The 13,570-nt window shown below is 42.0% G+C and overlaps 1 protein-coding gene across 1 annotated transcript; it reads right to left on the reverse strand.

Annotated features, from left to right (window-relative positions):
• Nucleotides 1-5,862: 5,862 nt before the first annotated feature.
• Nucleotides 5,863-12,843, reverse strand: ASPHD1 (aspartate beta-hydroxylase domain containing 1). The gene is made up of 3 exons (XM_030210801.1): nucleotides 12,126-12,843; nucleotides 6,346-6,459; nucleotides 5,863-5,972 (listed from the first exon to the last, which is right to left on the reverse strand). The coding sequence occupies exons 1-3, from the start codon at nucleotides 12,841-12,843 to the stop codon at nucleotides 5,863-5,865; spliced, it is 942 nt and encodes a 313-aa protein (XP_030066661.1).
• Nucleotides 12,844-13,570: the final 727 nt, after the last annotated feature.

The following is a 13,570-nucleotide window of genomic DNA, read 5'->3' on the forward strand; positions in this document are numbered from 1 at the left end:
CTCTCATGCTGGGATTCTTCGGTATGATAGCAAATTTACAGCTTGTACTATTTCTTTTCAGTAAAAAAATTATTGTATGCGTTACTTAAGCTGCGTTCTTTGATTTTTAATCATAGTGGATTGAGCATACATCTGTAATCCAAGACAAGATGCTCCGTTAGCAGTTATTGGGCCTATATACATTAGTGGCTAGGACAAAACACTAGAAGTCCAAATTAAACTTTAAATACTGGATAGCAACAATTTGATGAAGCTTAACTTTCATTTAAGGGGTGAAAATAATTGTAACTTCCTTCCTTTACTAGCTTGACTGATATGCTACAACATGTGCTCTTTCCTCAGTAGGGGGAATCCTCTTCATAAAATGTCTTGGGAGCACAGAAAGGTGAGGTCCCTCTCCCTCCACCAATGGATTCAAGTAAATGCTTCATAAAGCAATCCAGGGAAATCTTGTTTATTTGTTTACACTACTGTAGGGAGTATCTAATTAGAATGCTGCTTCATCTCTACACTACTAATACTACTAATACATAGTGATTTTTTTGTAATATAAAACACCACCTACTTAAACTCACTTGCGTGTAGTTTAAATGATTGCTTTTGACTAGGTCCTAATAATGGCAGACTTGTTAATTTTTTGTATTACCATCTCTTTGCTTCATCTGTTGTGAACTGACAGCAGTAATCATAAACCCCCAGATTCTATATAGAGTGACCAATTTTCCACGCCCAAATTTGGCCACAATCCCGAGATGCATGCGCATCTCAATAGATTAACAAGCCTAAAAAGCGGCATTTTAGTGGTTAAGCTGTGTCTGTTGGCATCTTATACCATAGTTTTAAGATTTCAGCTTGACATTTGTGTAGCATATAGTGGCTCATTTTATTAAACTTCACATTCAGCATAGTCATATGGCTTTTATGCTGACACTTAAGACCCCTGATGAAAGCCTGTGTGCTGAAACACGGCTGTGTTGGGTTTTTATTGTCAGCTATCCATAAGTTGAATTCTGAAGAATAAACTTGCCAAATTGATCATCTTGGCGCTTGTGGTTGGCATCTTCCACTCTTGTGTTGTTCTCTGGATTTTTCTGTGGAAGTTTCTGGTTTTATGTTTTGTTTGCTCAAATTGCGGTGCCATTTACTGAATTCAGTCTAAAACCCTTTATAGGGATGACCTTGGACTATCGCAGTCACTTAGCACAAGTTAGATACACAGCCGCTATGGTAGCTGTAGTAATGAACTTAACCAAAGGAAAGCACCAATCCAAACAAGTATACAATGTCTGAGTACTATTTGCCTCCAAACCTTGTTTCTTTGCCAATTTACATGTTCTGTTGTGCCTGACATTTTCCGTGAGGTTCACAAGAGCCATCTTGTTCTCCAGAAGCCTATCTCTACTTTGTTTATCTACCATCCCCATTCTTAGTTTATCCTCTCTTCTGTTCCAAACTCACAACTTCTTCCGCTGACACTATTCTATTCCAAACTTTACATCTGTCACATCTTTGATTAATAATTTTCCATTGCAGCTGTTCTGCTGTGTCTAAACAGGCAGTGATCAAATAATTCTTCTCAAACCCTCCCTGCTAATTTATCCTCTCTCTGTCTCTCCTGATGATTGCTTCTAGACTATGTGAATGTGCCATCTACCTCCATAGGCTTGACTTTCTTGAATCCCAGGGCATTCCTGAGTTGCTCTATCCTCTGTTCTATTGTGCTGGCCCTTGATAAAAGTTACTAGTGACCCCTTTGTGGCTAAGGGTAGAGGCCACTATTGAAGCATCATTCTCCACACTGTTTTTTTTTTCTTGGAAGAATAGGTGTTGGTACTCATATAGAGCCAAGCTTAGGGGGTGAGGTGACTATCCATGGTTCTGCCCCTATAGTAAATGTATAAAGGAAAAGAAGAACCCCCAAATGCACCAACCAAGAGGAAGAAAAAAGTCAAGGATGGGGGAAGACCAATCAAGTTCCAACACAAGGGCAATCGTTTATTAAAGTATAAACAATAGACTTGATGCATTGCTGGTTGTGAATTGCTTGCTATGCTGAGACTTTGTCATTTCATTGCAGTGTGCTGTTTCTATTTTGCACTCCGTTGATGGTGTAACTTTGGCAATCTTTGTTTGGACTATCAAATGTTAACCCTTTGTTTTCCACTGGATTGAATCATCTGACTCCTGAGGTAGCCGCTTTTCTGCACTGAAACACAGGACTGTGTCAAGCAGTGGCGTTCCTAGCCTGGATGGCACCCGGGGCGGATCGCCGATGCACCCCCCCCCAGGGTGCAGCGTGCCCCCCTGCGAAATGACATCTCCCCCCCCATGCGAAATGACACCCCCCTCGGGTGCACGCCGCTGGGGGGTGCCGCGGCACGCACCTGTCTGCTCCAAGTTCGCTAACTTCGCTCGTTTGCTGCAGCTTCCTCTGCCCCGGAACAGGAAGTAACCTGTTCCAGGGCAGAGGGAGCTGCAGCGAAGGAGTGAAGTTAGCGAACTCAGAGCCGACAGGCACGCGCCGCGGCACCCCCCAGCGGCACGCGCCCGGGCGGACCGCCCCCACCGCCCCCCCAACCTTGGTATGCCACTGGTGTCAAGTCTATTATTTATACTCGTATCTCAAACAACTAATTATTACCTGAATTGGCTATTACTCTCTTTACCATTAACTTTCTCTTTGCTTCATGTACCATTTCTCATTCATAATAGATTTTCTAAATGTTAAACTTCCATAGTTATCCCAGTATGTTTATGATATTGTATTGTAAAATTGGATTCTTACAACAAGTTACTTTCTTATGCATTATCTTTTGTTATGTATCCTATACTGTTTATTGTAAGCCACAATGAACTCAAACTTGTTTGGGATAATGTGGAATATAAATGTCACTAAATAAATAAACTAACTATTGCCCTCATGTTGGAACTTGATTGGTCTTCCTCTATCCTTGACTTTTTTTCTGCCCCTATAGAAGCCATGCCCTTGTCATCAGCCATGCAACATATAAAAAGGTAGCATTGCAAATATTACACCAGTCCCTAGAATGCCAACACATCTCTTATTGGAACAAATGGAATTTTATACACAAAAGCTATGTATTAGCAGAATCCCTAACCTTGGTCACATATACATGAACATGGATATATTACAAGTCTTGAAACACCACTATATGCCAGAAGTAAAATCAGAAGTGCCACTTGCTGCTATGACCTTGCAAGGCGAACAGCTGGGATCAAATTAATGCTATAAAAGGCAAACCTATGTGAAGAATCCGTGTCAGTCAGGGACAGGCTGAACCAGTCCTGGTTTTAGCCTCATTGCATACAGTGGGAGTAAAACCAGGACTGGTCCAGATTGCCCCTGTTGACCTGGAGCTGTCTGACAGCTCAATAAGCTTTTCAGATTCAAACTCTAGGAGCAGCTACAGCAGGCAAATTGTTAAAGGCTGTAGGATTGCCTAGTTCAAACATGACTGTCGAAACCTTCTAGAGTCACAACATATTATTTTAGTCTACTGAGCAGAGACTGGTAAGTGCCACCTTAAAAAAATTCCCTACACCAGTGGTTCCCAAACCTGGTCCTGCAGGCACCCTAGAGAAGGGCACAGTGAAGGCGACGAGATAGATGATGCCAATCAAAGGTCTACTGGACTTGAGAAAAGTTCACAGTAAGAGTTTATTAATCAAAAAAATGGACTTGACATGAATCGTGTTTCGGCCACTCTGGCTTGCCTCAGGAGTCCCTGTATGACACAGTGCTGTTGATCCTTTAGGAAAAGTCTTCTCCAAGTGTTGGGGTTTGCTAACAAGACCTGGAAAATGTTGAATCAAAGAAACTTTTCAGCTCCTATAAACCAATACAAACGGCACTGCTCAAAAAGCATAAAAACTTGTGTGACAGACTATGGGTTCCTTAAATGCCAGCCTGAAATGTCATACCCAGCTCCATGACAACACTATGCAGGTCCCTCGAGCAGTTTTTAGTGGGTACTGCAGTGGACTTCAGGCAGGCGGACCCAGGCCCATCCCCCCCACCTGTTACACTTGTGGTGGTAAATGGGAGCCCTCCAACCCCCCCAAAACCCACTGTACCCACACGTAAGTGCCCCCTTCACCCATAAGGGCTATGGTAGTGTTGTACAATTGTGGGGAGTGGGTTTGGGGGGGCTCAGCACACAAGGTAAGGGAGCTATGCACCTGGGAGCAATTTGTGAAGTCCACTGCAGTGCCCCCTAGGGTGCCAGGTTGGTGTCCTGGCATGTGAGGGGGACCACTGCACTATAAATGCTGGCTCCTCCCACGACCAAATGGCTTGGATTTGGCCGGGTTTGAGATGGCTGCCATTAGTTTCCATTATCGACGGGAAACCAATGTTGGTGATCTCTAACGCCGGCCCAAATGTTGAGATTTGGCCGGCCCCGACCGTATTATTGAAATGAAAGATGGCCGGCCATCTTATTTCAATAATACGGTTGGGTATGCCACTTTATGGGGCCGGCCTTAGAGATGGCCGCCCATATAGATGGCCGGCCCCGTTCGATTATGCCCCTCCACGTTACTATGACTTGCTTATCAGACATAACTGCTTGAATGTTCCTCCATCATCATAAACTTAACATGACGAGAACTATCTATTTCTCCTTAAAACTCACTTCTCTCTACATTTTTTCTTGTGCCATGGGTAAGGTTATCATCTTTCCTGTCTGTGTGGCATTGATCAATCCCTCTTTCCTTGTCTGCTTCCATGTAAAATGTTGATAAAATATGCTTCATTGTGCCTGTTGATGATACCTTGTCCATTCTTTTGTTGTCTCTTGCTTGCACTACTGCAGCCTCCTCAAAAGTCTGCCATTTAACTGCCTTTCCTATTACAATCTATCTAAAATGCAGCCATATCACTTTTCTCTAGTGTTGGCATATCCATGTTCCTTATCTTCTCGTGGTTCTACATTGGCTTTCTACCTGCTTTTACATGCAGTTCACATTATTGCTCTTCACTCTGCAGCTCTGTCCTTCCTCTTCTCTTGTGTTCCTCTTTGTTCCTCGTGACAAATTCTGTTTATGGGCTTCTCCATTATTTCTAGCTCAAGATTTTCCCTTTCTTGCAGCATCACTTGGCAGGAGTGGCCTTTATTCTCCATTTTATTTTGTGAGTTTGTATTTCTTGTGATTTGATTTTGATGGCTACTTTCTCTTGATAGTTATGTATGTTTGGTTGGAATCTGCGTAGGAATGACATGAATTAAATACATTTTTGTTGTGCTCCATCTGTGGCTATCGTTGCCTGCTTAAAACCCACCTCTTTGAAATTGCTTTTATATCTAGAATCTATAGCTGTTCATGATCTTGATTTCTCAAATCTGAGATATGTTTTTATGGTGATACTTAAAACCAGTTGGTACAACTCTGGCTCACAACTAGAACACGAGTTTCATGGAGCATGGACTTCACCTATCTTATGCATAGTTACAGTGCTGTGGACAGCTAGTAGCTCTATAGCTGCAGTAGTAGTGGAATAGTCTGCACCTGGCAGTAACTTGTGCAGCACAGTGAAGGGGGAACCTTGGCAATCTCCTTTTCCTATGCATGATAAGGGATACTAGGATATCTAGATCATTTCTCCAAGTTGCTCTAAGCTTTCATACCTATGGACTCCAGTTTCTGTAGGAAAGTAAACACTTAAGGTAAAACTAGAACTGGATGATTTGGAGGAGGTGCCATCCTTACTTTGACTTGCTTCTGACACAGTAAATTTTGAAGGGAATTCTTGTATACAAAGAACTCTTGTGCTATTGCTTTCTTGACTGGCTTGCTGGCCCTTCTCTGTAGTGGAAGCCTCTAGGGGCATCTCTTTCCATTTTATCGTCTTGAAGCAAAAATGAAATCCAGCGCCTGCCGTTCAACGGCTGCCACGTTGGGATGCCACAGATCAACCATGAACAACACCTGTGGGCCATCTTCTACCAAGCCTGCAGAGATAAAAGAAAAAAGACTGTACCAGAATGTGTTCATATGGAGAATGAGATAAATATAGATGGGGGGTATGGTGGGGAGGAGAATTTGAGATTGACCAGGGGGAAATTGTGAATTGAGGTACAGTATACTGTATGATAGTGGTGGTAGTATGGAGGGGTGGGGGAAGAATGAGAGAAAGTAGCTGTAGTGATTCAGTCATCACTTCATGCTACTGTCCTTCCCCTCCCTTCCTCTCTCAAAATGTCTACAGTCCATTTTATTAGTCTGTATAGACTTTTCTGAGATTATTTAACAATCAGTAGCTTGAAATATTAGCAATTTAACGTGCTGTCTTTATATTTTGGGCATAGCTGGGTATACTCTTACCATTATGTGATATGGTGTGCAAAAAGGAATCATCCACAAGGAGGCAATGACCTTCTGCCCAGCACTGGGGTTCTCCACCTACTACTAACTCACAGCCAGAAGGGATCTTAATACCTGCAGTACAGAATGGCAAAAAAATAAAAATAAACATTAAAAAAATAAATGTTAGATACGAGCAGAACTTGGGAGGCACAGACAAACTGTAGTATAGATTGGGGGGTGGGTGGGGGACAAGGCAAGCTATGAAGTTTAGGTTTGGATCTAGGAACAAAAGCATGAGTTGATCTAATTTAATAGTACAGAGAAAATGTATTTAGATTTTGCTCACACCTTTTTAAGTAGTAGCTCAAGGTGAGTTATATTCAGATACACTGGGTATTTCTCTGTCCCAGGAGGGCTCACAATCTAAATTTGTACCTGAGGCAATGGAGGGTTAAGTGACTTGGCCAAGGTCACAAGGAGTAGCAGTGGGATTTGAACCAGCCACCTCTGGATTGCAAGCCCAGTGCTCTAACCACTAGGCCAGTCCTCCTATAACTGAAGAGAAAGGTGAAATATAATCTTACCTGTTACTTTCCTTTCCTTAGACCCATGCATTTGGACCAGTCTATCAGGATTCATGTCACCTTGCCAGCAGATGGAGGCAGAGAACATAACTTTGTAGTAACATCTATTTATTTTAGCTTTTACTCTCACTTCTTAATGCATGCATGCAATGTAATTTGACTGACTTGGACAACCAGTCTCTGTCTGCATTGAGCTGCTTTGTTTTATTTTTTGATTGTGTGCTCATTGTCTACTTTCCTTTCTGATATATAGAGTTCCTTTCTTGTTTTCAATGTTTTTATATTAGAATTGTACACTGCCGAGAACTGCCAGTCCGGATTGGTGGTATAACAAGTCCAATACACAAAAACATAAACATCATCATTTTTATAAGGGGCTTTGCCTACAGCCTATCCTTCAGTAATTTGTACCAAGCTCAGTGAAGCAATGAAAGAAAATCCAAGAAATTTAAGAGTCCCTCCTAATGCAATAGAAAAAGGCTGACCAGGACCCACAACTGATGGAAAAAGGAACATACATACAGAACAAGGCACACAAGGAGAAGGGAGAATCAAGAAATTCTGCAGCAGACAAATCATCAGCTAACCAACCAATTAAAGCAGAAATACAGCAACACATCAGGACTTCCTATGTGGGTCCTGGACAGGTCTAGCAGAATTCAAGGAAAGGAAATTAACAAGTAAGACTAAATTTTACTTTTCTCATGCATGGGCAGTAGTCTAGGGGTGGGAAGAAGCCAGGGCTGTTTGTTGAACCTTAGCTCTAAAGCCAGTATCTTCTCTGGTCCAGACTTTCAACCTACATATCCTCTGGAGAAACTGCTCGATACTTTGCCCAACATGATCCAGAGCTCTTGTTGAATTGAATTGAATTTGATACAGGTATTTATAGTCTGCAACCTTTGACCTAACAGCTGTAGAGTGGGTTATAATGTTAAAATTCTAAAACAAAAATAAAATATACAATTCTAAAATTCAATTCATGTCTCCAAACTTGTAGATATGATCTACAATTAGTACTACATTGTTAGCGTATGTTAATAATCTTTAAATATCCAAGTTTTTAGTTGCTTTTGGACAGCCCAATAATCATGTAGGTCTTTCAGCTCCATGTGAAGTTTGTTCCAGAGGGCAAGAACCACATCTGAAAAACACTTACATAGTAACATAGTAAATGACAGCAGATAAAAACCTGTGCGGTCCATCCAGTCTGCCCAACAAGATAAACTCATTTTACATGGTATGTGGTACTCACTTGAAACTGTTCTCACTAATCTGAATTCCAGATTAGTGAGAACAGAGGAATATTCCAAATTATGAATGCATTTGGGATGCAACTTTCTTTTAGAAACATAACTTTCAAATTGTTTTTCAAATAAGATGGTTCTATCTCATGCAAAAATGTAAACACTATACATAAAACTTTGAAAAGAATCCTAGATTCTGTGGATAATCAATGCAACATATAAAGTAAAGGAATTGCATTGTCCCATATTTTCTTATATGTGAACATACGAGCTGTTATATTTAGGATTCTCTGTAATTTCTTTACTACGATTTTTAAGAAGCCTAAAGAGATAGTATTGCAATAATCAAGATGATTTAAAACAGTCGCTTGCTCTACCATCTGGAAATCTTGGGTATGGAGATAGGACCTTAACTGCCACACAGTCTTCAGTTTTACCCATGTCTTTCTCACTACCTGATCAATTTGAGTTTACAGTGTTAGTGAGGATGAAAGAAGTATCCCTAGGGTTTTAACCTCTGATTTAACCTTTATATCATAGTTCAAATAATTTAATTGTGGTTAATTCCATTGGCATTACAGCATACCCTATTCTTAATATTTCTGTTTTAGCCACATCCATTTTTAAGACATGATGTCTTCTATAAATAAATACTTTTCAGAAGCCTACTTTCATATTCTAGTCCAAAGAACCAGAGGTATTTTTGGTTCTGCATGCTCTGCAGACATTCCGAGTTCAGGGCATTGCTGTTCAACCTGGTTACTGCCCAGATGGTTCATCTGTTAAGTGGGATAGTACATCTTAAATAAACTTGGAAACTTGGATGATGTTACTAGAAAGTTGTTTTCTCTGCCTCCATCTGCTGGCAAGGTGACATAAAGCCATGAGTCTGGACTGGTCTAGCAAGATAATGAGATCAATTCTTTTTGAACTTGGAGCCTTGATTTTATTCACCAGTTTATTCCCTTCCCCCTTTCTCCTTTTGCTGTCATACTTTCTTCACTCTCATTGTTAACCCTCATCCTTTGCTGGAAGTTTGGCCTTTTTTTTTTAGCATAATTTCCTACTTCTCCCTCCAAGTTTGTCCCTCTTTTCAGCCAAGCTTGTCTCAAACTATCAAGGCCCTGGGTCAATCATGGAGATTATTGTAAGCTTCTTCTGACTGCCCAATGTATTACTCTATCATTCACACTTGTAGTACCTTCTTCTTTCCATTTCCTCTTTGATTTACTCCAAACCTCTGTCTCCATTTACATCCCTCTGTTTTGTCCTCTCTATCTCCCACTTCCTTTCTATCCTCTCTTCTTCCACTGTCTTCCTCCCACTCCCATCCTAGCAGCAGGGGGATTTTCTGGGCAGGTGGTCTTTGGGTTACTCTGTTCCCTTTGTGTATGGTTTTCATGATTTGTTTTGAGATACTGATGATATAACTGTATATAAAATACCCAAACAGATGTTACATCTGCATTATGCTTTCAGGCCTCTCAGTCATTCTATGGACCCAATATAGGGATGAATTCTATAAAGACAGTGCTAACCGGAGTGGCCTAGTGGTTAGAGCACCGGTCTTAACATCTTGAGGTTCCTGCTTCAAATCTCACTGCTGCTCCTTGTGATCTTGGGCAAGTTGTTTAACCCTCCATTGCCTCAGGTACAAACTTAGGGCCCTGTTTACTAAGCAGCATTATAGGCGTGTTAACATTTTTAACATGCGTTAACCATGTATGTGCCTACAATATCCCTATAGGTGCCTACATGGTTAGCGCATGCGCTAAGTATAGGCGCGCTAAAAACACTAACACAACTTTGTAAACATGGCCCTTAGATTGTGAGCCCTCCAGGGACAGGGAAATATCCAGTGTACCTGAATGTAACTCATCTATTACTGAAAGAAAGTGTGAGCAAAATATAAATAAATAATACTTATGTGTCAAATGATTGGGAAACTATGTGCACATATCTGTGTACTGCCAAAAATCCATCTAAGCACTTTTCTGTAAATACACACATATCTTGCATAGCTCATATTTGGCAGGTGAGCGTACACATGGTTGGTGTGCAAACTTACATACTTGTACAATACTATAAGTTCTGCACATGTCTCCAGCAATTAGGCACATATATACCCTGTTATGCTAGTATTGTATAAAGAAAAGTATAGAATAGGCCCCTCTTAGGAACCTCTTTATAGAATTGCCCTCTATATGTGCTTCTATTTTACACAACAAGTGAAACTTTAAATATCCAGCGCTAAATGTATTTCTGAAAGATTCAATAGTGCAACAGGTTCAATCATATTTCTTTGCTTATAAGACCTCAGCAGCAACTCGTTTCACAAGAGCTAACTTGCTTTTAACTCGCCTGCTTCTTCGTCATCAGCAAACTCTTTAATTAATGAGCAAAAACATTTTTGTATTTTATAGGAAATTTAAAATGCAACCACTTGCTTAAATGTACTGAAATGTACTTAACTTTATAAATGTGGATCACTCATAGGACCGCTCGCTGACATGCGGCATGTTTTGCATTGCTGCTGTGTCAGGGTTCGGTCCGCTAGAAAAAGCCAAAGAATAAAAATTAGATTTTAAAACTGAAAGTATAGTGAATGTTACACTGCTCATTCTCAAGTGCTCCTGAGCCCTTTTGAAGTTTTGATTGGTTCTCTGGATAGGTCAGGTCACATGACTAACGTTTTCCATGTTGCTACTTTTGGAAACTGAGTTTTGAATGTCTCATGAGACGTGGACAGGTGAGTTCTTGAGAATGAGCAGTGTAACAATCACTATACTTTTAAAATCTAATTTTTATTCTTTTGCTTTTTCTAGCAGACCAAACTCTGACGCAGCAACAATGCGAAACATGCCGCATGTCAGCGAGCGGTCCTATGAGTGATCCACATTTATGAAGTTAAGTACATTTCAGTACATTTAAGCAAGTTGGTTGCATTTTAAGTTTTCTAGAAAATACAAAAAATTTTTTGCACATTAATTAAGGAGTTTACTGACCAATGAAGAGGCAAGCGAGTCAAGAGCAAGTTAGTTCTTGTGAAACGAGTCACTGCTGAGGTCTTAGAAGCAAAGAAATATGATTGAACCTGTTGCACTATTGAATCTTTCAGAAATGTACTTAGCACTGGGTATTTAAAGTTTGACTTGGTATTTCACCCCTGCTATATAAATATATAAAATTCTTCTGGCCAAGCAATAAGGATCTATTTTACACACAAGCACATGGGACAGGGAAGGAGCACAGGATTCGTTCAGTGTTCCCCTAGCCTGCACTGCTGTGCGAATGGGCTAGGAGAAATACAAAGAAGCACTGAGTGGCAATGAAACCAGGCCTGGCTTATCTCACTCATGTCTTGGCATCTGTGAGGATGGCAAGCCAACACAGTGCTAGATGTTGGGTAAAGGCTCGCTCAGCTTTCTTGAACAGCCGTTGCTGAGAGACAACCCAGCCTGCTGAAGTCCTACTGCTAGGAGAAAACTCCTGCAGCTGTAGCACCTCTATGAAAAAGCGCACCCTTCTGGAATCCTCCAGCAAGGGCACTGCTGAAATGACATTCATGTGCCTAGTTTTGACTTTTAGTTCACTACTATGCAGCAGTGCCATACCAAGAGCTGGGTGAGTGATGCAGCAACAGTAGACGCAAAGATGGAAGGCCCCCAAAATGTCTCCCAGCCAACCATCTCCTCTCATTCGCACTGCCAGCGGCGAGTCGCACAAGACACAACTCCAGCTCAGTATGGTCCTGCTGTGCAGTAAGACAGGTTTCCCAGGACTGAATGCAAATAATGGAAATGCCTTCCTAGTACCAGCAGGTTGTGCTTTTTCCAGGCTGGGGGTAGCACAGCATGCAGAGCATGGGTCTCTTTCCTTTGAAGTAATAGGAAGCACTCTTACTCATGTCTCCTCCCCTCTAATAAGTAACCCCAAAACTCTTGGTGGGTAGGGAGGGTGGTCTTACCGAGTTGGCACCTCACCCTTGTGTTGGTTGGCCCACACTTTGCAGGCAGTGTCACACCAGGGAACAGTACAGAGAAGCCAGCACTTCCAAAGATGTTGCCTCCAATGAAGGTGCGCAGGGAGCTCAGCAGGCGATAGGTTCGTGGGCAGCTGTGGCAATTCCCTGTTACACGCACACCTTTTCGATAGAGGTAAAAAGTATACTGTCCCCCTACTGGGTTTGGTGTCCATCCTGCGGCCACTGCACTGTTGGTGTCATTGGTGAAATCCTGCTGTAAAGCACCAAAGTCCATGAGGATGGCAGGGAATCCATGCTCCAGTGTCTCAACATCATGCCGTTGTGCATCGTGGGAGAGGTATGGTGCGGAAGGCAGGTTAGGCAGGAAGAAGACTCCAGGATTCTGCACACCACGGGACTCCCTAAAGTTCAGTGATTGCCGGCATATCCCCCTGTGCACTCTGCTCATGCCAGACCAGGAGTAGCGTCCAGCGTAGTCTTGAAGGTAGCGGTACAGGTGACAATCTGTCCCAGAGCCCAGTTCTGTACCAAACGGTGTCTCCTCGTTGAAGTTCAGGGGAACGATGGTGGCCTGTGGTGTCTCCTCCCAGCCCATTCGGTAACAGTGCCAAAGGAACACCAGCACTGGAAGTGTGGACAGTGCAAGGAATAGGTCCAGAAGTCGCTTGGTGGCCCATTCCTCACTGTCCTGCTGCAGCATACTCTGTCCTCCTCTGTTGCTCCACCAATGGAGCAGATAAAGTGGTTCTGACTGAGTAGTTCCTGTCCTGTATCCAGAGGTCTGGGACGAAGTGAGAAATGCACTCGTTATAAAGCTACCTGCTTTGCACCCAGGCATTTGCTTGTTATCCTCATAGATGAAAATGAAGGCTGTAGTTGAACATAGCAGCAGGAGAGGGCAAAGGATGTCTGAAATCCCTTTCTGAGCTGGGATTAAAACCAGACTTTCCCTGCTTCATCCATTTCTAATCTCTGTGATCTGATGCATCCTCTTCCCTCCTCCCCTTTCCCTTGTTGTAAACCCTCCTCTGACACTAACTCCAGCCTGTCACAGATATTTTTAATGCAGTCTTTTCTGTTGTTGTTTTGAACTCCTATATACTTTGTTTATGCAGGGATGATTAGGGAAGAGGAAAGGCAATTGTGGCTGAGAATTTCAAGGAAAACTGGGACCACTTTGTGTCCTAGCTGTTTAGAAGTGGATGATGGGGGAAGGTGTAATCCCAGTACAGCCATCAAGAAGAGCGGTATGAGGTAGCTGTAGGATAGAACTGTCTCCTTCATGCATCCTCTGATTTCTATTTTCACTGGTTTTTGTGCTACGCCAGAGTTTTCTTGTAGGATGAATATGTTTTTTTTTTTTTTTTTTGCTTCCTGCAGAGTTCTGATTTATTGTGGGTGTTGCAGGGAGGGTTAGGAATCCCTCT

The sequence above is a fragment of the Microcaecilia unicolor genome, chromosome 7 (assembly GCF_901765095.1).
Source record: "Microcaecilia unicolor chromosome 7, aMicUni1.1, whole genome shotgun sequence".
Taxonomy (NCBI): domain Eukaryota; kingdom Metazoa; phylum Chordata; class Amphibia; order Gymnophiona; family Siphonopidae; genus Microcaecilia; species Microcaecilia unicolor.

Excerpts from the sequence above, each read along its gene's own strand:
- ASPHD1 (XM_030210801.1), bottom strand. The coding sequence starts at position 12,843 with ATGCTGCAGCAGGACAGTGAGGAATGGGCCACCAAGCGACTTCTGGAC. Across the intron at positions 6,460-12,125 it reads AAGGGTGAGGTGCCAACTCG|GTATTAAGATCCCTTCTGGC; the intron begins GTAAGACCACCC and ends TCTGTACTGCAG. Across the intron at positions 5,973-6,345 it reads GCACACCATATCACATAATG|GCTTGGTAGAAGATGGCCCA; the intron begins GTAAGAGTATAC and ends TTATCTCTGCAG.